General features: G+C 45.0%; 1 protein-coding gene across 2 annotated transcripts in view; it reads left to right on the top strand.

The window, feature by feature from the left end:
• FAM20C (FAM20C golgi associated secretory pathway kinase) overlaps positions 1 to 27,852 on the top strand; it is a 55,829-nt gene that overhangs the window by 16,157 nt on the left and 11,820 nt on the right. For both annotated transcript variants that reach the window (XM_048961536.1, XM_048961537.1), the window contains one exon: positions 26,483 to 26,575. In XM_048961536.1, coding sequence (XP_048817493.1) covers positions 26,483 to 26,575 — 93 coding nt within the window. The remainder of the gene's footprint in view (positions 1 to 26,482; positions 26,576 to 27,852) is intronic.

Below are 27,852 nucleotides of genomic sequence, written 5' to 3'. Positions count from 1 at the left end.
GGAATTGTGAGCAAAGTGTCGGACAGTCTGTGTTTAGCAATGGCATTTCTCACTGCCTGTTGTATGGACTGCTTTGTACGAATATGTAGGAATGGTATTCATTAGGAAATCTTTGAGGTTCATTTGTTCTATTGAAGAAATACTACTGTATCGTGTGAATCCACTTTTGACTGGAAGAGGTTAAGGCCAATTCTGTTCCAAGTTCAGAAATTGCCTGATATTTTTAACATCTTTTTCCTTTTCTCCTGTTTTTACAAGTCCTGATGTAGGGTTGGTGAGAGCCACGTGGCTGCTCCTCCAGTAACTGCTGCTTGCAGTTACAATCTTTAATAAAGCAGAACTAATTAGCATCAGGGTGATATCAGGCCAGAAGAGTCTTTTAGGTCATGAAGTCCAAGCTCCTTGAATCGCAGGCAATCATCTCATGCAATCTCATACATAAACAGATCCAACCCTGCTGACCCTGTTTTTGTACCCTTTGTCCCTTCCGCTCCTCCTGAAACCCACTGCTGTGGTGTCTTCTGTGTTTTGCATTAATTGCAATTTAACAGTTTAATTGCAGAAGTTTGTCTCTGTGACTTTGTAGAAGAAATGCTTCGTGCTGACACCTATTTTGCTGGAGTGTCAGCTGGCAGGGTGCACATTCCAGCATGGACAAATCCCCAGTCCGCAGAGGCAGCACCCTTCTTAGCGCCAGCTGCTAGATAAGTAGTCAGCATGTACAAAGGTGCTGCTTTACAGAAACAAACCCAGCACGCTTGCCTTCTAGCTTCTGTAACGTTCCTGTAGCTCAAAGACACAGGCACTGTTAGCTGGGTTGAAATCTACCAGCCAAGGTCATGGGAAAGATAATATATGTGCTTCGATTGGCAAAGCACTGCTTTTTATTGACTTTTAAATGTCATACTTATAAAGGCAAAGGATTAACAGCCTTCTTGGAGTTTCTCTTTGATTTCCTTTTAGGAGTGCTCAACAAATAATGCATCTTTTGATAGGGTTATTAAACAGAGCAAACAACCCCCGTGCTACAAACAACTGTTAATCGTCTTCATTTCCTACCGTTAGATCCCCTTCTGGAAGCTGCAGTGTAACTGCTGTACCTGTGAAAAGCAGCCTCCAGGCCTGATCATCGTACCAATTAGCTCAGCGTAATTCTTACGACTTAGTCAAGTCGTAAGTCAAGACACAGTTCAAGTCAGAGGAGTCGAAATGAACTTAGCATCGGGGTGGCTGGAAGATTGCTTTCCTTATTACATTGCATATCATGCTGTTTTGAGGAAATACATTTTGCAAACCTGTTGCATTTCAGCTGGCAGGCATCCAGTATAAACATGCTGTTATAAGTCAACGTGGCAATTAAATCAAATTGCAGTGTTTTCTCTGAGCTGCTACAGAAGTGAGATATGCATACAGTAGCTGCTACTCTAGAAGCCTTCCAGGATTAACACTTGGGCAGGCTGGAATGTGCTGCGTGAAATCCAGCAGAGCAGTCACTGGTCAAAGTGCAAACCCAGCCATTGGGTTTTGTTGCTCCGTTGTGCTGCTGAGCTGTGTTACTGTGTTGCTCCCCTAAGAACTCTCTTTCGGCACAAGGTGGGTTGTTGGAGACCCAAGGATGAATGAGCTGGGTGGAAGGCTGGGGTTAGTAATGCCAGTATTCAGCTAGAGGAAGTGCATTTTAAAACCAAGAGAAGTGATGTTTTGTAACATCATGGAGAATAAATGCATTTTTTTTTGTTTTTTTTTTTGCTGCTGGAAGTGCCAAACCATCATCAGATATTCTGTGGACCTCATACGTAAGGATTTTGTCTTTATAATGATATATTCAAATCCTTACCTACCAAATCCCTGCTGAAATATTTACCTCGCTCAGATTGACAGGCAGATTCTGTTTCCATTTAGCTCAGGAATGAGCCTGGAGTAAGCTAGATGAATTGTATCACTTGATATTTGAGTTGTGTGAGATCTGAATGTGGGATTTAATGAAGACAGTAGAGGTTGCCGTGTAGTATTTCAGTTCACAACACTTCAACGTGTTGTGTATTATGCATGAATTGTTTTTCTCTTTTCTAGCTAATCCTGTTCACCAAACCATCCTGCAATATCTCAGTGCAAATTGTACTTTAGCACTCAGCAGTGCCGGTGGTCCAAATCTCATTTATGCCAATAGGAAAATTTGCAGTGACTTCATGGAGAGTTGGATGGGGATTGATGCTGACTGATAGCACTGGACAGTAATGAAACTCAGTCTTCTGTCTGCCAGTGTGCACCGCGTTCCCCCTTGCCACAGTTCAGCAACTGCTGCCTGAAATATTGATCAATCCCATCCAGCCCAAGAGCAATCTCTTCTCCAGTTCTGCAAGTGTGTTTATGAAATGACCCCAGAGTCAAAGTCTGAAAAGTCCAGGTAGCTCAAAGGTTGTCTGCTTGGATTATGGCCTGTAGGGACCACTGTCAGAGGCATTTCACCAGCCAGAAAGAGGAAAACAAACCTCTTTTCCTCTTTTTGGCAGCAGCTCTGTTGTACTGTCCCATGCCCAGCTGCCCTGTGCTGAATGGTGACCTGGTGCTGCTGGGAGCAGAGCTTCCTCCTGCAAAGCAGTGCTGTTGTGCAGGATACCACACCTCCTGGGGTTCTGCCCCATCCCATAACAGGGGCAGAGTGCTGAGCAGCCCCCTGCTGCCACTGATGGTGAATTCTCCGAAATTCTCCCACCCCTCACGTCCTCTTGGCAGCCTCAGCTCCTGGCAGGAGAAGACTTAATTCTGCAGCCCTTGGAGGTCTCTGAGACTGGAGGTTTTTGCATGAATAATCCAAGGCTTGCATTTTTCTTCGCCTTGTTTTTAGGATTTATTCTGCATATGATGCTCAGTGTCCATTTTGGGCTCTCGTCTTGTACACAAATGGCCACAGTGTCCCTCATCACCTTTTTAAGAGAGAGCTGGGTGGGCAATCATATTTCACAGTAAAGTGTCTGCATGTGTGAAGCCATTGATTAGCTTTCTATCTTAGTGCTTAGAGAATGTCGCTAATTAGTCTTTAGGAACAGAGACATGCTGCTGTATTTTTTCTTCTTTAACAATCAGATATTGCTGCAGCTATTTTTTTTTATGCAGTGTATTAAGAAAGAGGCATTTTCAGTGTCTGATTTTAATCAAGCTATTTCTCCATTTTAATTTTCCTCATACCAAGAAGTGCAGTCCTGCAGATCTGTCTTTTAATTAGAGACTCATTTTTAGTTTCTCCTTTTCCTGTCTAACACATCTTGCCCTGTGCTGGCAGTACAGAAAAGCAGCAAATGTTACAGAGGGAAGAGCTGGCATGAAATGTATAAGCTGTGATTTACTGCAAAGTAACAGGGCTTGGCACACAGGGGACTCGGTGCCGCAGTGAGGTAATATGCCCTTAGTAAATCTAAGCAAAAAGAATGTGTTGAAAATGTTTTCAGTGGGATATGCAGATAATGCTACCCTGAAATATTTCATGGGAATTTTTCTCCATTGCTCTGCAATTTATAGTCCTTAAACTAGGCTCAAGAGACCAAAATTCAGGAAGGGAAAATGATTTGTGCAGGAGTTGTGGCATAAAGCAGAGGCTGAAGTCATTGGGCTGTGTGCAGTGTTTTATCTCCAGAGCTGCACGCACAGGTTTGTCCTGGCAACGAGTTGTATCGTGCTCACCTCCTCCCTTGGGAAGAGTAGATCTGGGAGGTATTTATGGAGCAGCATCGTTGGTCCCTGTGGTCCAGGCATCCCAACCACTTGGAGGACACAGTGGGGATTTAGCCACTGCTGCTGAGGCTGGAAATTCATTTGCTCTTCTAACAATCAGCTTGTTGCAGCCCTCAGCATTTCTGCACATCCCTCGTGTTAAGGCCGGCTCCCTGCAAACATCTGTGGGAATAAGCAGCTGGTGAATTGAGTTTGATGAACCAGCTTCAGTGCTTTGCCGCAGGGCAGCAGTTGAGGTCCCATGGTCAGTGACAAGGTGTCAGCGTGGTGACACTGGGGGAGACCTGCAGCTGAAGTGACCTGTCTTGCAAAGCGAGACAGGGAAGCGTTTGTGAACTGAGATGCTGAAGAGAAAGAGCACGGAGTTCATCCCGATTATGCCATTGGCGTGGTGCTGTTGGTGACTCACTGCTGTAAACAAACAATGTATGTTTAAAATAGACCTAATAGCTGCTAATAACAGCTTGAAGACATGCTGGGCACCTCCAGTTGTTGGTTGTTTTTTTTTTTATTTAATTTTCATTTTCAGTGTCTGGTTCAATAGTCTTATTACTTATTCTTTCTAACTTAACATTTTCTACCCCACTGTAATATTCTGCATGTGGGCAAATGGAAGTGAGAAAGCCTGAAAGATTAATTTACATGTGAAGAAATAGCAGAAACCCAGAGTAAATAGCATCTGCAAACGTGTGGGAGCTAGGGAGCAGGGAGCACAGCAAAACTGTTGTAAATAGAAGCAATTTAAAGAGCTGCATTATGTGCTGCGGATAACAAAATACCCCACCCGGCGCTTAAACCAGATCTTTCCCAGCAGCAGAGTCCAGCTGATCCTGTTAGCATTTCGAGCCTCTTCTGTAAACCTTGCTAATGGGAGGTCTGAGTCCTGCATGCAGGGCTGCTCAGCAGGCCAGAGAATGAGCAGTGCCACGGCTGTGCATGGGGACTGCTCAGGGCAGCAATGCCACACACTGCAGTTGGTCTATGAATTCTGAGCTGCTGCGACATGTTGGCATGAAGCAGTAAGGGAGATGTTGTCGAATTAATTTGTAGGTTTAGGGAAGATACAGCTGTTTTGATTATTATTGTCTTTAGTTTTTGGTGTAACCTATTTGTATTTTGTTTGGTTCTATCTCGTGATGCACAACAAGAGCTTTTCTACCTGGCCTGTTTGTATTTCTCTGTATTTCCTGTCTGCCTGAATCGCCGCAATATGACAATCTGTGCAAAATTTTCAAACAAGACTCTTTTGCATCCAATTCTTTAGGGATTTATGAAGCAGAAAATCTGATTCCCGGGGCCTAAAACCCAGAGGTTTTTCAGCCTTTCATGTTGCAAGCCCAGGTTTTGTGCGGGGAGGAGGGGAGCACGGTGCTGCCAGCTCTGCCTCCTGGGGCTGCTGATGGCAGAGGCAGCTTAAAGCAAAATTCAGTTTTCTCTGCATAAGATTGAGATGTGGGTCCTGGCTGGGACCACAGATTGATGCTGACATAAGGATATGGCACATCCAGGAGGGCTTGTGCCAGCCCAGGGCAAGGTGGCTGTCCTTTACCACATGGTCCCAACTTCTCCCTGCAACCACACCAGCAGCCAACCTAACATTCCAGGTCTCCACCACCAGCAAAAGAGACTGCCAAAAGAGAGGAGAGCTTCCCTTCCTCACTGTCTGCCTAATTGCCCTGTTCTCCAAGCCAGCTCCGAGTTAAAACCATCTATTTTTGTAGCCTCCTGGCTTCAGGTACAGGAGCTGGGTGGCTGGGAGTTAAGCCCAAAACGTGCCCTTTTTGCTCTGCCTGACCTACTTGTCACCGCCGGCGGCAGCCGCAGAGTTCTGCTCCTCTCTCTTCTTAGCTTCACAGTCAGCCGTTTCAGGCTGCCTACTGCATCACGGCGCCTTGAAGTCGTTCCACTGTGCCTTGGGTGTTTTAGGACAGAAGTTGCATTTTATATGCTTCTGTAGCACTCGAGGTACCAACACTGCCCAAAGCGCTGGTGAAGCCTCCGTTGTTTTGCTACAGCCATGCAGGGCAGCGTCAACCTGCAATGTGTGTCTCCAGGAGGTGTGAGGCCCCCGGGGCTCCCGCTCTGTTGGCACTCAGTGAGGCCACGTGGAAAAGCAGGGTTTTGCAGCATATCCAGGCCACCTATTCAAACCCAGGCTCTTTTGGCACGCGTGAAATTGTCTGACAACTTGCAGTCGGGCGCTGTGCCACGCGAGCAGATGGGCACGGACAGCCTGGCAGCCAAGAGCCCAGGATGTTCATCTGGCAGAGGGGAGGCAAGGCAGAGCTCCTCGGCCAAATGCCAGTCCTGTGAAGTCACCGAGGGAAGAGCTGTCACGGTGTGGGGCTCTGGTTGGGGCGCGGGTTGTTTTGTAGCGGGGTGATGTGCCCCCACAGCTTCATCCAGCACCACTAACATGGGGCTGCTGATGCGCTGGGTTCGAGCAATCTTGATTCAAGGAAGCTGAAGAGAAGAGAGGCTGCGGTGTTGTTCTCCATTGAGCAAGTCTCTCTGCGGGGAATGCTGTTAGTATTCATGGCTGTAAAGTGTCTCCAGATCCACTTAATTCTGGTTAATTTTCTGAGGCAGAAAAAGAGAGAAAGAGGTGCCCCTGCACACCGAGGTGCTGCCCATGCTCTTACAGGGCAGGTGGGAGCCCAGAGCCCTTCCTGGGCAGGAGGTGGCAGCGGAGCCGTCCTGCAGCTTGCACACCCTGCAGCGCAGGGATGTTTCTTGCTGTTGGCTGACATGGCACTGCTGTGTGTGCTGCTGAGCGCCTGTAGGCCGCAGTGCTGCAGGTGTCGGGTCAGCTCTGTGAGGCGGCTGCTGCTGAGGGCTGCCTCCCACCAGCAGCGATCCATCGGGTCACAGCATTGCCACGTCCTCCATGGAGCGCAAGGAGTGCTTAAGAGGGCTTTCTTTAGAGCGTAACTCCAGGGAAGGCCTTAATGCTTACTGCCCTCACGCAGACTGGCGTTCTATGGTGATTGACAGGTCATTAATTAACTGTTATTAATTAACTCCCTAATCTGAAGGAAGAGAGATAGAGAGGAGCTCCTCCCAGGCCTGGGTTCCATCTCCCTATGAGCACAGCCCGCTGTTCCGCAGTGCCCCACAGCCCTCTGCCTCAGGGCTGAAGGAGCCCATAGACACGGCTGGAGGACTGACCCCGCGTTCACTGCCCCTCCTTGAACCGCCCTTATTTCCTGACTGCTGCAGTTCAAATCCTCTGCACAGTCTGCAGGAGCGAGACTGTATCTATTCCTCTGAATGTAGGGGAAGAGAAAGGTGTAGAAATAAATCTGTCATTGCCTTTGAGCATCTCCTTGTTGCCTGCTGCGTAGGTTGGAAAGGGTTCAGGCTCTGTGTACAGTACAGCCCAGCTGTGTCCGTGGATGGTTACTTAGCTCCTTTAAGGCTCGCCATCCTACAGAAGGTTTCAAACCAATATTAGGACAGAAAAAACATTATTTCTCCTCCAGGTTAGCTGCAGTGTGGTGACCTCCCCTCTGTCTGCCATAGCCCCAGCTGTGCTGAGATCAGAGTCCTGCAGCAGCCAGAACTGTACGAGGGGCCAGTGCCTCTCCTGCTGACTTCAGCTGGACTTTGCTGGTGTCCTTGAAGATGTTATTTTGCTCTGATCATTCTGAGCCAGCCAATATCTTCCGCCAGTTGTACCTCTAACAACATCACATGTCAGGCGATGGGATGGCGATTGCTTTATTTAACTTTGTCTGCATTCGCCTTTCAAGGAACAACAATGCGGCCAACCTGTGGACTAAATGTGGCCTAAGAGAAGGAGCCATCCTGTTTATCCACAGATATCAGAGCCTTCACGAGTTCTTGGGACAATGCCAGTCTTGATAAGACTTCAGTGGTGCTAACAAGCTGACGGCTATCACCTCTGATGGGCATTTTGCTAATGGTTGTGCAAAGTTTTGTGTCTAATATTGGACCCTATACAACCATTTGGAAATGCTTCATGGTCCCTCTTACCTAACGGTGCTCTTATGAGATTATTGGTTTCTCTCTTCTATCTATCTGGAAGATAACATTCTTCCAACTGTTTTGATATTACCGAGAACTTTACTATCTGTGAACATAAGGAAGGTATTTTCTAGCTCTCAGCAATGACTCCAAAGACCCAAAGAATTACACTCAGCAGCCCTGAGTTTTGAAGCCTGACATCACTGTGAGCAAGGAATACAAATCCATCAACAGGAGCGGGATTTTAATTGCTTTTGAGTGATTCTATAGAAATCTAAAATTGCTTTGTGGGATGAAAAAAATCCCCACTTTTATCTGTGAAGAGGTTTTAATTCTGGTGAATAAAATAAGTGGCTGCAGTAATAATACACATTTTTTTCCCTCTGACTGTGTAGCTGTTCCTTCAGCCCCTGCCTGCTGGGATTTTATCCTTGAGCAGTGAGACATCGGAGTTCATCAGATATTATAGGTGGCAATTGCCAAGCCAGGAGAGGCCCTTTGGTGGCTGGAAGATTTGTGCTTCTATTACATGAGCTGTTAAAAAATGAGACCACCTGCATTCTTCTGCAATGTGACCTTCCCTAGCCAGTCACCTGCTGTATTTTCTCTGTGATCTGATCTGATTTTAAGAGTAATCAAAAGGCCAGCAGTGCTTTAAAACACAATGATACCTTGACTCTTACTTTTTTTTTCCCTTCTTTTTTTATGAAAAGAACCTAAACTTCTGCATCTATGTCAACATTTCACTTAGCTTCTGGTTAAACACGTCCTCAGGGAGTGCTGGAAAACATTTCTTCTCTTGTTCAGAAGACAAATAAATGAGCCATATTTTTCCTAGCAGTTTGCAAGGAAAGAGGTATCAGAAGTTGTCTGTATTTTGCTGTGTAATAGATAGAGAGAATAGCTGAACACGGTCTGTGTCACAAGAGACAGTTCCAGCACCAACAACAGTCTGAATATTTCCACTGCTTTACCAAACAGAGTGATTATTGAGCTCACTTTGGGGGGGGGAGCAGAGAGAAGGAGAATCTAGTATTTATTTTAGTTAGTATTATTGAAAAGAGGTGGCTGGCAGTTGCACCTGAAGTTCTGCACCCATGTTTTACCTGTGCTTTGAAGGATGATGATGCTAACATGCATTAAGGACAGAAAACCTTCCTACAGGAGGCTTTAAAATATCCTTAATTATTTGTAGGAACAAACCCAGCCATAATTGTATTTTTTCAAGGACAATTATTTTGTCCCTTCTTGCATAACTACACATTTTAAAATACATTTTAAAATAATCATTTTAAAATTGATTTTCTTCAAATTGGCCATAACAAACCAGACAAATCTCTTTGGGATTAATTTTCCACCTAGCTGAAGAAATAAGCTATCGCTTTCTCCCTCCCACCTCAACGCCGTGGCAGAATGGTTACCTGGATACCCTGCCTGGAAAGGATGTATGTGCTGAAGCAATTTAAATAGCCTGATTTGTCATCTAACTGCAGACATCATTAGCAAAGCATTATTTGGCTGGAACATTGTAGGCTGAGCAGGGAGAGCTCCTCTGTGTCGAGGAGAGGTGGAATTTAACCACCTTGTGACCAAAGAGTGCCTGTCCTGAGAGCGGGGCTGCAGCAGGTCCAGTGTGAGGACCTCTGTCTGGGGGGGAAATGCTTTTACAACCATACACAGTTTTTGGCGGTGTGCTCTGCATCAGGGTGAAAACAAAATCATTCAGATTTATCATTTTAGAACCCACCGATTTGTTTATTTGGGGGGCAAGGATTTAATTTTCATATAATGGGGAGAAGGAAAGGAAGGAGATGTGAACCTGGCACTCGCTCTTCTCTAAATTTTCCCCCTGCCCAAGCCCCCGTTTCAATGTATTCAGTGGAGATTACCTCAGGATGGAAGGCCCTGCGAAAGCAGGTTTTTAGGAAAAAAAATGTTGAATGATAGTGATGCCATGAGATTAATGTTACTGTATATGACAGTGTGCCTGTGGAGCATGGCCAGTGTGCTGCTCTGTGCGTGGGGACTGCGTGAAAACAAATCCCTGTATCACATCACTGCTGAGGGCCCCACCTAACACATCATCCCCAGGCTTCATCCAAATTCAGGGTCTTTATGATGGGTTCTGGCACGATGTAGAAAATTCCCCAGGGCCTGGGGGTTTGTCAGGTGTGCTCAGCGATGCTGCGCTCTTCTGTCTGAGCTAATCCTGCAGCTTCAGCAGGAGCACCACCACTGCATGGCTGCCCAGTGCGTGTTCTGAACATCCTTCCTGGCAAATCATCTCCCACATCATCTTCAGGAATCACAGCCTCAAACGAAGCGAAACAGTTGCAAAATATTCACTTGATCTGCGGTGCAAATCTTTTTCCCTTAGTTATAATTGATGTTACTAAATTTGTATGGCTCCTGTCATTAGTATTCCCAATTGGCTCGATCTACAATTTATTTCATGCTGTAAAAAGGCTACAAATTTTCTACTGATTAACTGCAGCAGTTGGGCGTGTTTTGGGACTTATCAGTGTGGGTATTTGAGGGCGGGCACAGAATCCTTTGTCTTTGAATTAAAATGCGTCTAGACAGTTTTTTTTTTGACACAAATTTAGCAAAATGAAGATACTTTCTAGGTAGTAATTAAATTCCTTTGGTGATATGGAGTCTATTATGCACAAGGCTTCGGTGTAATGAATGTACTTATTTCCAGGAAAACGACAGCCTTTTCCTTGCCATTTGTAGGACTCGGCATATAAATAATGCAGGCCATGCTGTGCTGCTTTTCAGTTCTTCCTAGGAAATTATGCCATTAGAAATGCCACGGTTCTTTCAGGCACACACAGACACAGCAGGTAAAGAGAATATTCATGTGATGAACAGTGACAGGAGCAGCATCAGCCAATACATAACACGGCAAAGCACAGCTCAGGCAATGAAATTGTTTGCAGTAATTACAGCATGGAATGAGACCGTTGTTTAACTGAACACCGCAGTAGTCAAACTGTGATCCATTAAAGTGGGCTCTGAATTTATGGCCAAGGTTTAGGACTCAGAGGTGCAAATTGAAGTGAAGGAAAATGGAGAGCTCTGCAGCTTTGTGTGCCGCTCCAAACATCCACATCCAAGAGCCTTAGAGAAAATAAAACTTCATTTAAGCAATTTGGGAATGACGAGGTCCCCATAAACTCCTCACAGTCTTGTTTTTGTTTGAGAGCACGTGTTGCTATTTGAAATATGCGATGCAGACATTAAAATATCTCCACTGCAAAACTGGTGGCTGTTCCCGCAGTGCTGAGGCAGCAGAGATCAGGCTGTGTGTAAAGGCACAGTCGTGTCCCTTTTCTCAGCAAGGTAAGAGTGTTTGGTATGATAGGTAGATTTACCATCTACCATTGGTAGGCATTCCTTGTGCATAAACAGAGCTTTAGTACGTGTTACAAATGGAAATTGAGTACATTATGACTTTATCTAACTGTTTATGGGCTGGTTGCATTCTGAGCTGGAAGTGACTCAGTCCTTTTTACTGAAATAACAGTACAGTGATGGGTGCATTTTTACAGGAGCAGAATATCCTCCTGTCACTTGACACTGCTGCACAGAGCGGCTCAGACTGTTCCCAGGTCTGATTTCCAACCTTTGTGTCTCCAGGCTCAGTGTCTATGGAGGAGAAGCAGAATCCTCACTTCTGCCTGGCTAAATGCAGATCAATGAGCTGCGGCTCAGAACCAGATTTTGGTCTCCCTAAAGCATCTCTGTGTGCCTTTGTGTTTTCCTTCTCCCTTCCAGCTATGTTCTGAGGATGGCCGGCTTTGGCCAGCTGGGAGCCCTGGTTTGTAAGGGATGCGTGGCTGCTCCTGGCAACCCACGTAAAGTTTTTCCATCCTTAAAGTACAATGCCCGCACCGAGTGCATGTATTTGTTTGCCCCAAGGTTTTGGAATGGATTAATTTCCAGAGCTGGGGTTAGCTGTAGCTGGTACAAAGGAACTTTGTACAGGAGTGAGTTCAGCCAAACACGAGGCTCTTGGATGTAAAGTTTTTGTTGGACCTGTCAGAACAGCTCAAAAAGCCAAAAGAATTCATTGTCCTAGGAAAAAAGGGCCTCTATCTGCTTTCTAACCTTTCCTTTCATGACAAAAATCATCAGTTTTTCTCAATTGCTCTTTGATACAGCTTCAGAAGGAAATTCTGCAAACATTAGAGATGCAGATGTAAAGCAGCACGTCATTAGCACGAGTGACTACCCCTTCTTTCTACTATGAAATGCATGGAAAGCCATTAAACTCATGAAATAATAAGGCAGAAGCATATAATTTAATACGGTCATCTATTTGGAAATGCACATTGTGCATGAATAAGCAGATGTATCAGCAGGGACTCTGCAGCCATCTAGCAAGTAAGTTGTTTTGCAGTTGCCATCTGACCTGTAGATAAGCAGAAACAGCGTCTTCATTAAACTTACAAAACTGCACATTAATCATTAGCAAAATCAACGCTACAAGATGTAGGGGAAGTTTTGCTATGGCTCCAGGAGCAGCGAGCATGTACCTAATGGCAGGATTGAACTGTTATGGTCATATCCAAGTTTGGCATGCTGTTGGCATGAAGGTTTGAGCCGCAGTGCTTGTGTGCTCACTGTGGAGGAAATCCAATATGGAGAATCATTTCTAGGCTTATTGTATGCTGGGAAAGAAAAGCTGTAACTGTAAATATGTCCTCAAAGACCTGACTTCACAAGTGGTTTCCAATGAAGATGATTTAGAGAGAGAAACTGGGCTGATGCTGCACTAAATGCTCCATTGCTCCTCATCCTTTCCAGCAAGCTGTGAAGCAATTTGTACTTAGTGCAGAGCTTTTGGAAAGCACGTTTTCCAGCTCTGTCTGAGACTGCTTAAGTCTAATGTGGTCTGTGCAGGTTTCTCCAGTGCCTTCCAATAGCACAGAGCCAGAAGATTAATATGTCAGGTGTGTTTTGTTCTCTTTTCCTCTTACCCTCCTTGGGTTGTAAGAGATTAAGAACAATTGAGTTGTCTTATTTTTTATAGGCCTTTCCCAAAGTGTCTTGTTTCGTTTTCAGTGCTCACAATGCTCCATATTCTGTTCCCTGTTAGAGAAGGGATGGGTGGTCGGGCAGGATCTGGTGATGCCCCAAGATCTGTGGAGACTTCATCTCATCCTCTTGGACCTCACAGCAGTTATGGAGGTGAAATCTCCAATGTAAGGCTGTCATTGATAGGATGGGATGGCTCCAGTGTGTGCAGTGCTGAATATCAAGGGGTGAAGCTAATATTTGTAAGCACAACTAAATAACTCTCTCCTATGCATAGAATAGAGAATTGCAAATTTGATCCTGCATTCCATCCTTTGGTTATTTTTGCTGGTAGGTGAGCAAACCCACTTTATTGTTTCCTCTGCTTACCTCTTCTGCTTGTTTCAACCAAGAAGCTGATTCAGTCCAAAGGTAGTCTGACTGTCTGCAACTAATCCTATAACACTTCCTTGACGTTCGTATTGCTGTTGAGCATTTCTGCCGATGAAGTCTTTGCCTGTGAGCTGCATGGAAATTAGTGTGTCCAGGCAAAAAATGCCGATTTCATTCTTATCAGTACTTAGATAAAATGAAGATCTTCACTCAACTTTACTGGAATTTACTCAGGCATTTGGTAATAGCAGCCTACTGGCTGCAGCTGGTGAGGGAATTTCAGGGATCTATACTGAAGTACAAGAAGGCCTGCACATCCCTCTTTATCTATGATCTGAGTCCTGAAAGTGTCAAACACACAGTGTGTTTTGTGCAGAGTAAAGACTCCAGTATTAATTTGAGATGCTATGTCCTACTCTTGCTTAATCTGACAACATCTGCCTTCCTATTAGTAAGAGCTACAGAAGATGCCAAGGACATATTTACACTGAACACTAGCAGCAGATGTTATGTCTTCTTTCCCCCACATTCAGACACAGACAAGAATGGGAAGTTTGCTATCATAGCTGGCTTGTTTGTGTCGTTCCCTTCAGTCTGCATTTGACCCACACTTCCCTGAAGTCTGAGAGGGCTTTTCCCATGGCTTTGCTGGCCTTTGAATTTCAGCATGCTGGTTCCTATGGCTCTGTGTTTCCTGATCCAGGTCACCATAACCTCAGTTTGAGACCTTTCACTAAGCAGAAGGAAAGTTGGATCAGACCCAGGGTACTAAAGTACTAAAGGAAAGAAACAGTGAGGTTCAATGATTAAGTCTTGGGATCACTTTGCTACACCATATACCCGTCCTCACAGTTCACATTAAAAGGTAGGAAAACAGTGAAATACAAGGTCTCTTGCTTTGGAAAAACATTGTCCTGTCTTTGAAATCAGGCTCCCACAAAACACATGTGAGTTGAGCGTGTATATCTATCAGACTGCACAGGAGATAAGCTTCATATTTTGTTGACATTTAAACACAGTTAAAAATTCAAGGAGAAGCAGCCAGACATGCACAGTTGGAGAAAAGCAGCTGCATGTTGTAAATTAGGTCCATAAAAAAGTTGGCAGTGGTGACGTCTCACACAGTGTTTTACTGCACATCTTTCACACAACTTTCCTCCCCTCTCATCCTCTGCTCTTCTCCTCTTTCCCACACTGTTTTCCTGGGCTCTGCTTTCATTACCAACCCTTGTTCTATCACAGCCTCTCCTTATCTTACTGAACAACCTGAATGTGGGTAAGCTGACAGGTTTAAATTAGGCTAAACTAATTTCCCCTCCAGGGACAGGGAATCCACAACCAGAATACCGAGCACTTTTAAAATCCTGCTTCTACTGCCCTTGCAATGAATGCAAAACCATCAGCTTCAGGTTTTCCCTTTTTAGGCAGGATGAAATCAGGGGCCGTAGCTGCATGGGCAGCAGTGCTGCTCTGCTTCTCTCACTCCACTGCAGCTTCCAGCACTGGGCCCATGCAGAGGCCAGATTAAGATGCTCCTTCCCTGTGCAAAGGCATGAGAGGGAAGAGATGCTAATACAGCTTGATTTTCCCCCAGGAGTAGCACAGGGACTCCCTGGGGGCTGCAGACCATTAACCCATTCCTTATCCAGACATTCACAAGCTAGAAGGACCCTGATGTGTAATTTCCAATCCAATCTGTGAGTCATGCAGTGCTCTTAATATAAAACATGGATTAGCACTGAGAGTTTCCAGCCTCGAAGAGGAAAGTGAGAGATCTTTTCATAGTTTTGTAAGGCAAAACAACTGATCTGTGAAATAGCCAATAAAAAAAGGTCTCCTATCCCATCATATATCATTAGGATTATGGTTTAGTGGGCATGGTGAGGATGGCTCGACAATTGGACAACATGGTGGTCTTTTCCAGCTATGGAATCCTATGATTTATGCAATATATAATCAACCAAGGCAGAGAGCAATGTGTTCATGACACATCTATGGAAGCAGCCTCAGAAACGTGCTGCCCAGTTCCTTGACTCGGCAGTGGGATGGGGCTGGTGCCAGTCAGCAACGTGAGTCTGGGCCCATCCTACTCAGAGAAACAATGAGCAGAAAAGTGCCCTTCTGTGTTCCTTGGTTAGGCAAAATTATTTTGGGGAAGAGAATACATTTTAAAAAAATGAGGAGTATTAAAAAAAAAAAAAGGTTACTTATGGACCATGGAGCCAGCTTAGGGAACAGAGTAAGTTCAGTGGTCCTTACAGAGATCGTGGTTGCTGAGGGAGGAGTAGTAATGAGAAAGGAGTAAAATTTGGGAGAAAAGAAAGAGCAGGGAGGTGGAATAGTTTCCTTTACTGGGGCAATGAAATACCTCACCATATCAAAGCAATTCCCATTTCTTTTGTAACCACAAAGTAGTCTGAAACAGTCAATTACATCTTCTATCCAGCTCAGAGAGGCACATCACCCTTTGCCACACATTAAGGAATGTTAATAGCAGCACTAAGGAGTTCAGGGGTGCGTGTGCTTTATTGGGAAATCACACCTCCGAGGAATTAGAAACACTCAGCCCTGGGGAGCGATTAGCTCACAGTAACCACATGCCTGCTATCCTCTGTGGCATAATTATTCTTGGAATCTGGGATTGAAACACGATGGAAAAGCAAAACTTGCAGTTCTCTGACGGAACAACCCAGCGCCAGGATGAGGCACAGCGTCCTCAGGTGCTCTGTGCTGCTCTGACGCTGCTCGGTTTGCCTCAGGGAGGAGAGCAACATCCAGAGCTGGAGAGCCTCAGCTGGCAGCAGCTGGGCAGTGCAGTGCTTTCTCCACAAATGGGAATTTTGTGCCTTTTTTTTCAATTAATCTTTCAGTTCACACTTGTAGATCTGTCCTCCTAATCATTTTTGACAATATTGATTTATCTACAAAAATCTTAGGAGCCTGATTCAGTGAAAAGGAATATCCCATAGTTCTCAACTGATAAATGGTGAATACGAGCCAGAAGTACTTGGTGTCTGCATGGGGAGGGGGAGCGAGGACGGAGTGATGTAAGTTATTGTTCTTTGGGGTCCACGAGGAAACGGAACTCCTCTGAACAAATGCAGGTGTACAGCTCACCCATGAGATCATGCTGAAACTTCATGGCTGCAGCCCCTTTTAATCATTCCTACAAGCCACTGTAAAATGATGGCCTCATTGTACGGCTAATAGAGAGGTGCTGTCACATTAGATTTTATCCCGTTACACCACCTCAAGAGCTGCAAACATTTCATCTGAGGGAGAGAAAAGAGACTCCAGCTGAATTACAGTCTTTCCACGGCATCCCCGTGCCACCAGTATTTGCTTCACCCAACTTCTCCTTGGACTGAAAGGAAATTACGGGGTCAGTCTTGCAGTGCTTTGGATGCTGCTGTTATTTGGGCACTGGAAGTCAGCCAGATATCAGCCTGAGAGGTGACTTCTGGGTGCCACGAACGCCCATGGCCAAAGCTGATTTGTACTTTTGGTGCGATTACGTGCTTTTCCCAAAGTACTTCTTGTCACGGGTGGAAGAAAAAAGAGAGAACAGCACAGATTCTGGAAGCAAAGGGGGAGAGCTGCTCCTGGGATCTTGCTCATCACTGCCTTGTTCTTGCAAAGTGCTGAGCACTAAAGAGCTCCAAGGAAGTATTAAGTCTGCGCTTGACTGTCAAGGACAGCATAGTTCACTGACTATATGCGTGCCCAAAGTTAAGCATGTGCTTAATGAGGCTAGAGTGCTTTGCTTTGGGCAGAGCTGAATCCTTAATAGCTCCGTGTTTTGCAGCTTTTGCTGAAAAAAATGGGGCTGCTGTTTTCTTGCTTCCTGAGATATTTTGAAGACAAGCTCACTAGAAATGAGTAAAAGTAATGATCAAAAAGAAAATGTTACGTATCAATGAATCAGGTCCAGAGTAATTAATTTTCCAACTTACTGTGAACCTGGGGTTCCAATGGCATTTACATCATGTGCAGGAAAAAAAAAGGAAGAAAAAAATCCAAGAAATTTGAGCTCTGTGATGCTTCTGATACGCTTAATGTTATTGTTCCTTTAAATCCCTGCCTTTAATGACCGCAGACATATTTAAAATCATTCTCAGGGCAGAAGAAATGCTTCAGACTTCTAATTTCACACCCATTTTTCCTCCTGTGCTCAAAAAATGTTAGATATTGAAAAACCTTCTCTGCAGACAACATTCTGTAGCCTTTCTCCTGAGAGGCTGACAGTACCTGGCCTCACACTGAGCTCTGCTTGCACTGACTGCTTTTTCAAAAATAGTTTCTGCAGCTGGATCATTTTTCACGTCTGCAATTTATGACCAGCAGGCAGTGTAAGGCTGAGCCTCCGAGGGATACGTCAAGGGGAAAGATGACAGATTTCATGGGCTTGGCATGGCAAAAATGCTCACTGCTCCTCCAGGAGCACAGGCGAATCCAGGACAGAAAGGCTGGGCAGAAAACAGCCACAGCAGTACAGCGGTACAGCTCCTTAATGAAGAAACCTTAAAAAACAGCACAAACCATCACTGCAGCACTTCATTAATTGTCTCTCCTGCTTATTTAATCGCTGTGAGTCCTTTCCTCCCTGCTGTGGCAACAGCCTTGACCATGTTAATGTTGGTGCTGGGAGCTGCTCTGTAGTGCTGTTAAGTACCTCTTCATCTTTCAGCTCCCGTACATCAAGGCAAGTTTCTATCTCAGGGATGAATCAAACCTTATTTCTGCATTAAGTATTTTATTTTTTTTTTATCTGCAAAGTGAATTAGTGACAGGAGCTTCCCAGAACTTTTTGTTCTCCACATACCATGACTCATTTGTTTTTCTGTACAAGCCTTGCGCTTGCTGGATGGGAACAAAAACGTCCTAGGCATCGCGCCCCACCACTTAGCACTGGGACAGTGACATCTGTTCATTCCCCATCCCACGTCCACTCTCCCCATCAGTATCTCAAAAGAAGGGAAAGGAAGAGGAATTGCACTCAGTCCCACACATTTGAACACCTGCAGTTTCTGCTTCTGTGTCAGCTCCTGCACAATCAGTGGAGCGGAATGGCTTCTATACCTGCACAGGCAGCAGGCTTCTTTAAATTAAGGTGTGTGGAGACATGAGCTTCTGATTTTGGAAGCGCACATTTCAGTCCCCAAAGCAGCCACGCATATTGATATGTACAGCAGAAGCAGCTTTGCACACAGCTTCCAGAAGCAGTCATGAAAAGCACAGGGGAAGATCTGCATTTACCCTGCTGTTCAGTGATGCTTCATTTTGGTAATAACTGAGATCACACACTACTCCCTAGAAAAACTCATCTCATTTTAAGTCTTTTAAACTTGCATGCTTGCACTATGCCTGCCTTTTGAGGTATCTGGGGGACAAGGGGGAAATATAAACAAGTGTTACAAAGAAGGATCCTACCTGTCTGATTGCAGTGCATCCTGTATCCCAGCGGAGGCAGAAGACGCTGGTGGGCTATACATAAAGTGCACCTGTGTGCATGCACTTATGTGCATTTACTTGGAACTTGGTAGTGCTGGAGTTTTGCTCTCATGTTACCTGCTTTGTAAACAGCAGTTTGTTTGGCTTTCTTTCCAGACATCTTCTAACTACATAATAATAATAATTATTACCTCATCTGGAGTACTGCGTCCAGTTCTGGGCTCCCCAGTACAAGAAAGACAGGGATCTCTTGGAAAGAGTCCAGCGGAGGGCCACGAAGATGGTGAAGGGCCTGGAGCATCTCCCCTATGAGGAAAGGCTGAGTGAACTGGGTCTGTTCAGCCTTGAGAAAAGGAGACTGAGAGGGGACCTGATCCAGGTCTATAAATATCTAAGGTGTGGGGGGCAGAATGGTGAGGCCGGACTCTTTTCAGTGGTGAGTGGAGACAGGACAAGGGGAAATGGCCAGAAACTGGAGCATAGGAAGTTCCGCACAAACATGCGCAAGAACTTCTTTACAGTGAGGTGACGGAGCACTGGAACAGGCTGCCCAGGGAGGTGGTGGAGTCTCCTTCTCTGGAGATGTTCCAGACCTGCCTGGATGCCTACCTGTGCTACCTGCTGTAGGGAACCTGCTTTGGCAGGGGGGTTGGACTCGATGATCTCAGGAGGTCCCTTCCAACCCCTACAATTCTGTGATTCTGTGATTACTAATAATAATAATGAAGAGCTGTGAATCAGATGTCTAGCCCACATCCCCTGTCTTTAGCTGAGGAAGGGGAAAGGGGCTGCTGCCTGCTGCACCAAACAGTGCAGGTGGGGATGGCATCCTGACAAACGTGCTTTCCACCAGTGATATTTTTCCATCTACTTACTAGGCAGCACTGGAAGTAATATTCTGAATTGCTGAAAGAAGTTTTCCCGGTTGATCAAACTCTGTGTGTTTTCTTATACTGATCAAAGATTCTCTGCATGTTGAACGTATCCTAAAGCACAAAAGAATGAATGAAAAAAGATAGTTACTCTTCTGAGCTGGTAGACAATGAAATGATGATTGGTGAGATTATGCCTCGACTCTGCTGTCAGCACAGTGTCAGTAAAGGCAATGGTATAGAGTGGATGTCTTTTGAGACATTAGTACCAAATCCAGATCTCTAGAAGGAACAGAAAAGCCCCAAGGTGGAGGAAAATGTCTGATTTTATTTTATTTTTTTATATTTATTGGAGAATAAAACTAATGTTTCAAATTTTCAGATCCTTCTAGTTACTTTGATTATTCATTCCTTCGTATCCTATCTGCCTGTGTCTTCAGGAGGGGCAGCTTGTGTTTTGCTCAGGTGGAAATCTGTTTTTCTCCATGTATCTCATGAGTGATGTATTCTCATATACGGACTGGCAGGAGCCTTTCACTGATGATGTTTGAGCCAGGGTGCAGTTTTGCAAACCCTTTTCCCAAATTCCCTGATCTGTGTCAAGGAATCAGAGGTTGCTTCTTTGTCTTCTAGAAACAGAGCTGGTTTTGAGAGGAAAGGCAAAAGTCAAAATTTCAAGGCCTTGCATTGGAGAGAATTGTAATGAATTAAAAACAGATGAATGCTTCTTCATTCCCCAAAGAATGGGTCTCTGAGCAGAGAGATATAAATGGCGTTAAGGTGTAGTTCCTGGGTCTCAGCTTTGGAATGTGCTTTTCAGGAATGGGAGCCAATCACTGTGGCAAATCTCTCACATGTATTCGTTCCTCAGGAAGACACTCAGGTGTGCTGCAGCAGGTCCGATGTGACGGCTTTGCCTCGGTCATGGGGTGAGGAGGAGAAGACAGAGGGGAAATGTGCAGAAGTGAGGCCAGCATCTGGGGACAAGGAGGCGAGGGCTGTAGCCACGGGACAGGGAAAGGATGTTTTGAAGACTGTGTTACAGCGACGTCTGTCAAGAATGGTTTGGGTCAGGCTGATCTCGCCTTGGGGCCAGGGGCTGGGGTAGGTGACCTCCTGAGCCTTTTTTCCTTTGACTCTGCAACCGGAAATGGAAACAAAACTCTTTGACACACTGTTTCCCTGAGGATTTTCTCTCCCTCTTCCCCCCAGTACCCTCCTGCACCAGGTAAGGAGATACTGGTACATACAAATGCTCTTTTTGAAGCTTATTGTTATGCACTGTCTTAGAAGTTTGCGATTTCTGTGGCACTGACTGGTCCTTGAGCATGTGCTGCTGTCAAGCTCTCCTCCTCTTCTCTGGAGAAAAGCACTCCGGGGCTGGCATGCAATAGCATCATCTCGGTATTTATCCTTTTGGCGGTTTGCTAATTATTCCTATTCCTAGCACATCCCTGTGCGAATTTCTGTCTTTCTGCCACAGTAAATATTCTCTCATTTTTCTAGCTGCAGAAGTGCTAGCTAAACGAGAGAAGCCTAAATATTCTGCAGAGGCCCATATTGTTGTTTGGATGAGAGCAACGACACGGGCCAAACATCTTTTCTGTACCACTTAAAGAGCATGTCTTTGCATTCCTGGATTGGCCACTCATTTTCTGGACCGTATTCTGCTCTTGTAAACAGCTCATATCGTTCCTGGGAGTGCTCTTTGCAGCAGAGCACTTTGATAAAGCCAAAGCCATCAGCTGCCAAGACTCCATAAGGAGTCGGAAACAGGCACCAGATAGCTCTGCTACTGTAGATGTAACTGCATTAGCAGTGTCATTTATCTTCCTAAGGACTTATTAAGCTACTAAAATGTATTCTAAAATTAAGTGGCATTTTTTCCACCTGTTCTAACTGGTGCCAAACTCATAGAAAGCTCTCCCTGGTGATAGGACTCTGCATGCAAAACCTAAGTGTTGCTCCTAAGCACTGCAGAAGCCTCAAAGACATTGTTTTGTTTCTCCCTTTTCTTTCTTTCATTTTTTTTTTTCCACGGGCTGCCTCCTTCAGTTAGAATAATACGCTTTAGATTATCTCAGGGCACTCTGGATCCCAGTGCTGCACAATCCAATTTGACACAAGGGATGGAGGGGGGCTGGGGAGGGGGGGGGGAGGGGGGGGGGGAGAAAATCCTGCAAGCAGATACCAGAATCTCAGTCTGCGTTTTCCAGAGTACAAAGAAGTTCCTAGGCTGCAGATTTGCCTGCCTGCTTGCACCGGAAGAAAGGTTTTCAAGACTTGGTGGAGCATCTGTGGTTACATCAATTGATTGCTGGTGCAAAAGCAATGCCAAAGCCCCACACGGTGCTTCTGAATGCAAGAAGTCCCCAGTTCTTCCTGGGTTAGCTCCTGCACTAGCTGTATTTTATCATTTGGATAACACTGGATATTAAGTGTCAAGCCCTTGATTTGGCTCCAGAGTACGTATTTAGGCACCTTAACAGGAACAGAGGAAAGCTGCTTTCCGTGGAAGAAGAATAGCGACCTGTAGCCGTGGGCAGACCCGGCTGATCTCCAGTGCTCTTTTCCCATAAGCACATTACTCTAAGCAGTGTTAGCTCTGTCCCTGCCAATGCACTGACCGTGCCTCCTTTCCCAGTTACATTCTTGCTGGTTTTGCAGCTGCCAGATTTCCCCAGCAGCATCGGGGTCTCCGTCTCCCAAACCAACCCAAGCGACCCCTCTGTGCTGCAGATCTGTGATCCCTAATCATCCCTAATCCCTTTCGCTGATTCCCCTGATTAGGTGTGGGAGCAGGAGCACAGCCTCGTTAGGAGGAGCTGCTTTCAAGTCATCAGTATGTCCTTTGATTAGCTGAGGTACGCGCCTTTGAGACCAAGGTGTCCTGAAATATCCTTGGACTGCGGCACAGGAGGACAGCGTGTGTCGGAATTGCAGCTGAGTCAGATTGGGCTGTTTGCCCTATTTTCTGGCATTCTGGCTGCTGCACAGATAATAGGACCCCTCCGGTGCAGAGGAAGTCTGGCACTGAGGCAGGATTCTTTCGAGCAATGCCCTGGTGGCCCTGGTGGGGATTAATCCAGGTAATTTGAGCAGGTGCACACAGGAGATCCTGGAAGCTAAGCAGAGATTTCCATGTTAAAGGTATCCTAACAGTGTCTCCTGAAATGCCACAAAGCCTGCAGCCTCAGCATGCTGATGAGCTTCATGGAAAAAAAAAAAAGAATCCAAGAAATTGATAATATTGAGTTAGGGCAAAGTTAGCCAACAATTGTTTGCAGAAACATAATAAAAAACTTGAAGCTCTGCAGTTGCACCTGCACACACATCACTGTGTTGGCTTACCCAAAAAGTCCTGAGCACCACAACAGGCCCCAACCATGGTCAGAGGGAGCTGCTCACCTGATTTACTCACGACTGCGTTCATTTAGCACAGTATCTCTGTTGCTCCTGCTTTCAGGCATGACTTGCTTTTCCAGCTGCAAGATCAGAAGTTCCATCTTATCGTGCAGACGTGTTCTTATCCTGTTTAAAATCCTTCTTTACTTCCTGTGTTTTCTCCAAGCTGGGAAATTTTCATGGGCTTTTCTTTCCCCTTAGTCCTTTTTCCTCTTATTCCTCCCCTATGAGTGTTACCGGTGCTGATTTGTCTTTTCCTCATGCAATAATTGGTCTGGTGCCACTGTGTGATTTTTAACTGTGCGCAGCACCAACAGACCTCCATCTGTCTCTCCTCCAGAGCTTCCCAGCCTGCCGTTAGAAATATCAGCCAAATCCTCCTCCAAAGAGAGGATCACCAGATTCCAACTGTTTGCAAAATAAGGGCCGCAGCCAGAAACGCTCTCCCACTGTTGCCAACGTGTGCAGGACTGAGTCCTGCATGCTATGGGGTTTGCTGTCCATCAGACACGAGCGCTGTGTGAGCGTTTGGCGGACTGGTCCGTGTGCTCAAATCCTTCACTGCACGTGTTGTTTTGTTAGGCACTAACCTTCAATAACCACTGGGTGATAAAATAACAGGGAGGGATTTCTGGCTTGGGATTGTCCTTAGGTTGTTGGTTGTTTTTTTTTTTCTTCCCTTAAAACGCAGCTCTGATTTAAAACATGCTACGGGATGGACCAGCTCCAGTGTTGTTTTATAAGATATTTTAATTGAGTCTGGCTCAGAGTGCACGCTCCTTTCCCAGTCTTTCCAGTAGAGACTGAGGCTGTTGTGCTACAGTAACTGCTGGGCTTGCTGACTGCCCACCCCTGTTACTGAGAGCAGGGTTTGGTGCATAGAATCATCAAATTTCCCACCGCTCCCTACACACACATCAGCTGTGCGTGTCCAAAGGCTGTGTGTGTGTGTAAGAAAATAATTACAAGAACTAGCAGCAGACTGGGTGATGATTAGACTGCACACGCTAAAACTCTCAAGTTTTCAAATATAATAAAATCATTTACAAATTTATTTAAGCGAAACAATCAAGGTTATGATTATGATGCAGGTATGCTTTTAGCACTGCAGAAGCCATTCCTAATGGTCCACTGGTTCCATCAGTTCAGCACTGCATTAGACATTTCAAATGCAGTGCTGTACTGAAGGCAATGGTCATCACACATGCTGGCATCTGCTGGTGGTACAGCAGCTCTTTAGGTGCTGCTGCAAACACAAAATTAATGATAAATCATAAATAAGTTGGAATAAAACTGTAGCCTTTGGTCAGACCCAAAGAGCAAGTCTCCCCTTCTTTTGAGTGGAATATTGGATCCTGTTATACAAAGGGATTTTTCAAGGTTGTTTCAGAGAGTTTCACTTTTGAGCCTAGTACAACTTAGTTCCGCAGAGCTGTTTTTGATAAATACTCCTTGCAGTCTGCATTCAGAAGTACCCAGCACTGCCCAGAAGCAGCAAGGTGGGTGCCATGCCTGTGGGCGCAGCCCATGGTAACTGTGGCTGGAGAGTGTTCACCTACGGATGATTAGAGGGAAACACCTGAAGCACTGAAGAAACATACAGGTTGGTTTCATGATCTTTAGTCAGGCTTAAAAAACACAATATGCGCATTGTTTGAATTGCACTGCCAATTTGGTATCCATTCATTTTGCAAGTTTTAGGGACAATCAAGTTCATGATTTTCTAGGAGGGTGCACCCACGCCACCATTCAGTAATACATTATGACAGGAGAGAAATATTTACAAACAAGCCGAAGCCTGCAGGAGAGCCATATTGACTTGAAAACGAATAATATCCCCAACCATTGCCAGGGGTGGCAGGGAACAAAGAGGAAAATGAAATGAGAGAGATCAGAGCATCCTGGCGGTGACGCGCTGACTGCCGACATGGGGCGGCGCGGAGAGCTGTGCTGGCAAGATTCGGATCGACCCTTTCTTTAAGTCTCATTTTCCAGAGCAAGATTTTCTTGTAAAGGAACAGCCATGATTTGTTTAAAGCCTTTTGGAGATAAAAGGCAGATGGCATTGATTAGCTAATTAGTAATATTTTCTGCTGCTTATCAGCTGTGCTGATATGTGTAAAGTTTGCAAAGGCTTGGGATGAGTCTTTTTTTCTTTCATTTGTTGAAGCAATCGGCTGTTTGAAAATCTGGGAGGGAGGGAAAGTTATATAGGGACTCATAATCTTCTGCTCAACAGAAATATCAGAGCCTGTTTCTTTGCATTTATGTTCAAGGCTCATTTCTTCATTTCTGAGGGGAATATATTCACCAAGGTTGCTCTCTTAGCTTTCGTGTTCCTTTCACAGCACGCTGTGTGACATGCCTCAGGTTTTGGACTCTCTGTTTTCCTCCTTGTAGGTGCTATCCTTTTCCTTTCCATGTATGGTGAAGACAAACCATGATATTATTTTTTATTTTCTGACCTCCTGCCCCTCTGACCTCCTGCTGTACTGGACCCACCAAATACCTTCATGTTCTCTCTGTGATGGCAATAGTTCAGCACTTGTCGTGGAATCACACAATCATATTGTGGCTTGGGTTGGAAGGCTTAAAGGACATCTGGTTCCAGTGTTCTGCTGTGGGCAGGGATACCAAAGTCTTTGTGGAAGTGAGATGTGTTTTAATGGCTGCTGTGTAGCGCAGGTGATGCACGAGCTGTCAGCTGGCCACCTGGGAATGAGAAAGAGCTTGGGAAAATTATGCTTTCCTCTTCTAGGGAACTGTCCTCCCTTGCAGATGTTCTACAGAACAGTTTTGCAGTCCATATTTCATGTTTAAGACTTCAAATGGAATATGGTGCAGATTTTGGTGGGGCCCTGACACTGCATTTGTCAACTGCCTGAGTTGCTCTCCGTCCAAAAGCCATCAGGGCTGGAAATTGCCTAAAATAAGGCAGATTTGCTCCTGTCACACAGAGCTTTCTGTTTGCCGTGGAGTTCAGTGTTCAATCTTTAGCCTTTCTCTTTCCATCAGGATGACATTTTTTATTGTTTCTTATGCTGAAGAAACAACAAATTCTGCATCTTCTCTGGAACACGGGCTTGTTAATGTTCTTTGAAACATGACATGTGTCGTGGCCGTCAAACTGCAATGATCCCATTTCTTCTGAAATGAGAAAAACATGTCACTTTTGGCTCCAAGAAACACAAAGGCAGAGTCATATTTTAGATAGGAGCTGCACGGCTCCCAGAGATGAAAGAAAAATGTTATTACTTTTGGAAATTTCATAATTACAGTTAATGATAATTTAATGAAATGGCATTGTCTTCGCTGCTATCACTAATGAAATGTTTGAGAGTGATAAAATAGATCTTGTTAAATAGAGCGAGAGCCTTGAGTGGAGGAGCTTGGTGACAGCAGCCTGCATGCACGAGTCTTGGAACCCTATTTTTTGTTACAGTAATTTAAAACAGAACTTGAAATGAAGGCTACATGACAAATAATGCACACACGAAGTATTTAAAGGCCTTCCATTAAGCAAACAATACCGAACCACTGAACAACTCGCTGATGTCTGAGTACTGCTCCTTAGGAATGCTAAACCTTCATTAAAACACTTTCCTTGTTTTTCTTTGCAGGCAGACCAGAGAACAAGAAACCCCGCCTGATTTTTTTTATTTCTCAGACTATGAAAGACATAATGCAGAAATTGCAGCATTTCATTTGGACAGGCAAGTAAAATGGATTTGCATTGAAAGAAAAAGTGGAAATATTGCGATAAGTTCGTGCACTTGCCCAGCTCTGTGTCTGAATTGCTTTTAAAAAGGGGGAAAATGGAACAAAAGTGGGCAAAAGCCATGAATAAAAGAAACGGAAGGTGATGAAATGGTAGATTAATAATCAGGAAATTGGACTTGCTCCAGGAGTGAGAAACTGAGCAGTAAGTAATTCTCAAAAAGAAAGAGAAATGCTCTCAAAAGGAGGCTGAGAAATTAATTTTCTTTGTGATCTGCAAGTGCGTGTGGGGAGGAGCCATCTCCTGGGGAAGAGGTGGCATAAGCACAATGGGAATCTGGCTCACCCCAATCAGCTCCAGGATGGGCAAATCCAAGTGAGGCATGGGGAATCTCCTGAGTGTTCAAAGAGTAACTGCCATAGAAAAGCAGACCAGGCATCACAACCCGAAGCAAGGGCTGTCCCATATCTGGAGGGTATCTGGGACAGGGGACACTGATGGTCATCTCACGTTCCTGTTAGCTGAAAATGTCCTCCAAGCAGAAATAGTGCGGGCTGTGTTGGAAATGGACAGAGGACGGTCTCAGCCAGCCCATGTTAGGAGCAAGAATTAATTATTAATGAATTACTAACGAAAGAGCTACAAAGCATTTCATTGCACAGGCTGAGTTAGAACTGAGGCTTCCTTCGCAGTCTGCAGTGCCACGAAAGATCCTTGTGAAAGTTTGAAGCTTTGGGCCACAAATTGTTTAGGGGTGCATGGAGTATTGATGCCTTCTGGATTGATGGTCAGGATGAGGGAACACGTCTGTGGGTGGCACAGAGTAGATTGGCCATTAAGAGCCATCTTGCTCTCATCCTTAAAGGGGTCTTCTGTATTTTAATGTTGACCTTGGTGCTGATCCCCTCTGTTTTATATTTTATATTGCCATTTTAAGCAGATGGTACTGTAGGAAAAGGCATTAATGGAGTTCCTGCAGGGAGTAATACTAAACATCCACATGCTAAGCAGAAAAAGCACTTGCTACTCAGTGCAGAAAATCTTATCAGTAGAGTGGACATAAAAATCCCACCTATGGGGAGGCTTTGTGTGGAGACTTTGCTCTTTTACTGTGTCTAATGGCACTGCTTCATAGGGAGTTTTTAATGATCTACTAAAGCTGGAGAGTTTGTGGTTGAGAAAGGCTCTTTCTCCACCCTTTGCCTGTGGGAAAGTGTTTTGCTGCAGGGAGGTTGTTTATATTGGTATGAGGGTACTGAAACAGGGAGGAGC

The sequence above is a fragment of the Lagopus muta genome, chromosome 15, assembly GCF_023343835.1.
Source record: "Lagopus muta isolate bLagMut1 chromosome 15, bLagMut1 primary, whole genome shotgun sequence".
NCBI classification, from domain to species: Eukaryota; Metazoa; Chordata; class Aves; order Galliformes; family Phasianidae; genus Lagopus; species Lagopus muta.
This window is presented reverse-complemented; position numbering and strand designations above follow the sequence as displayed.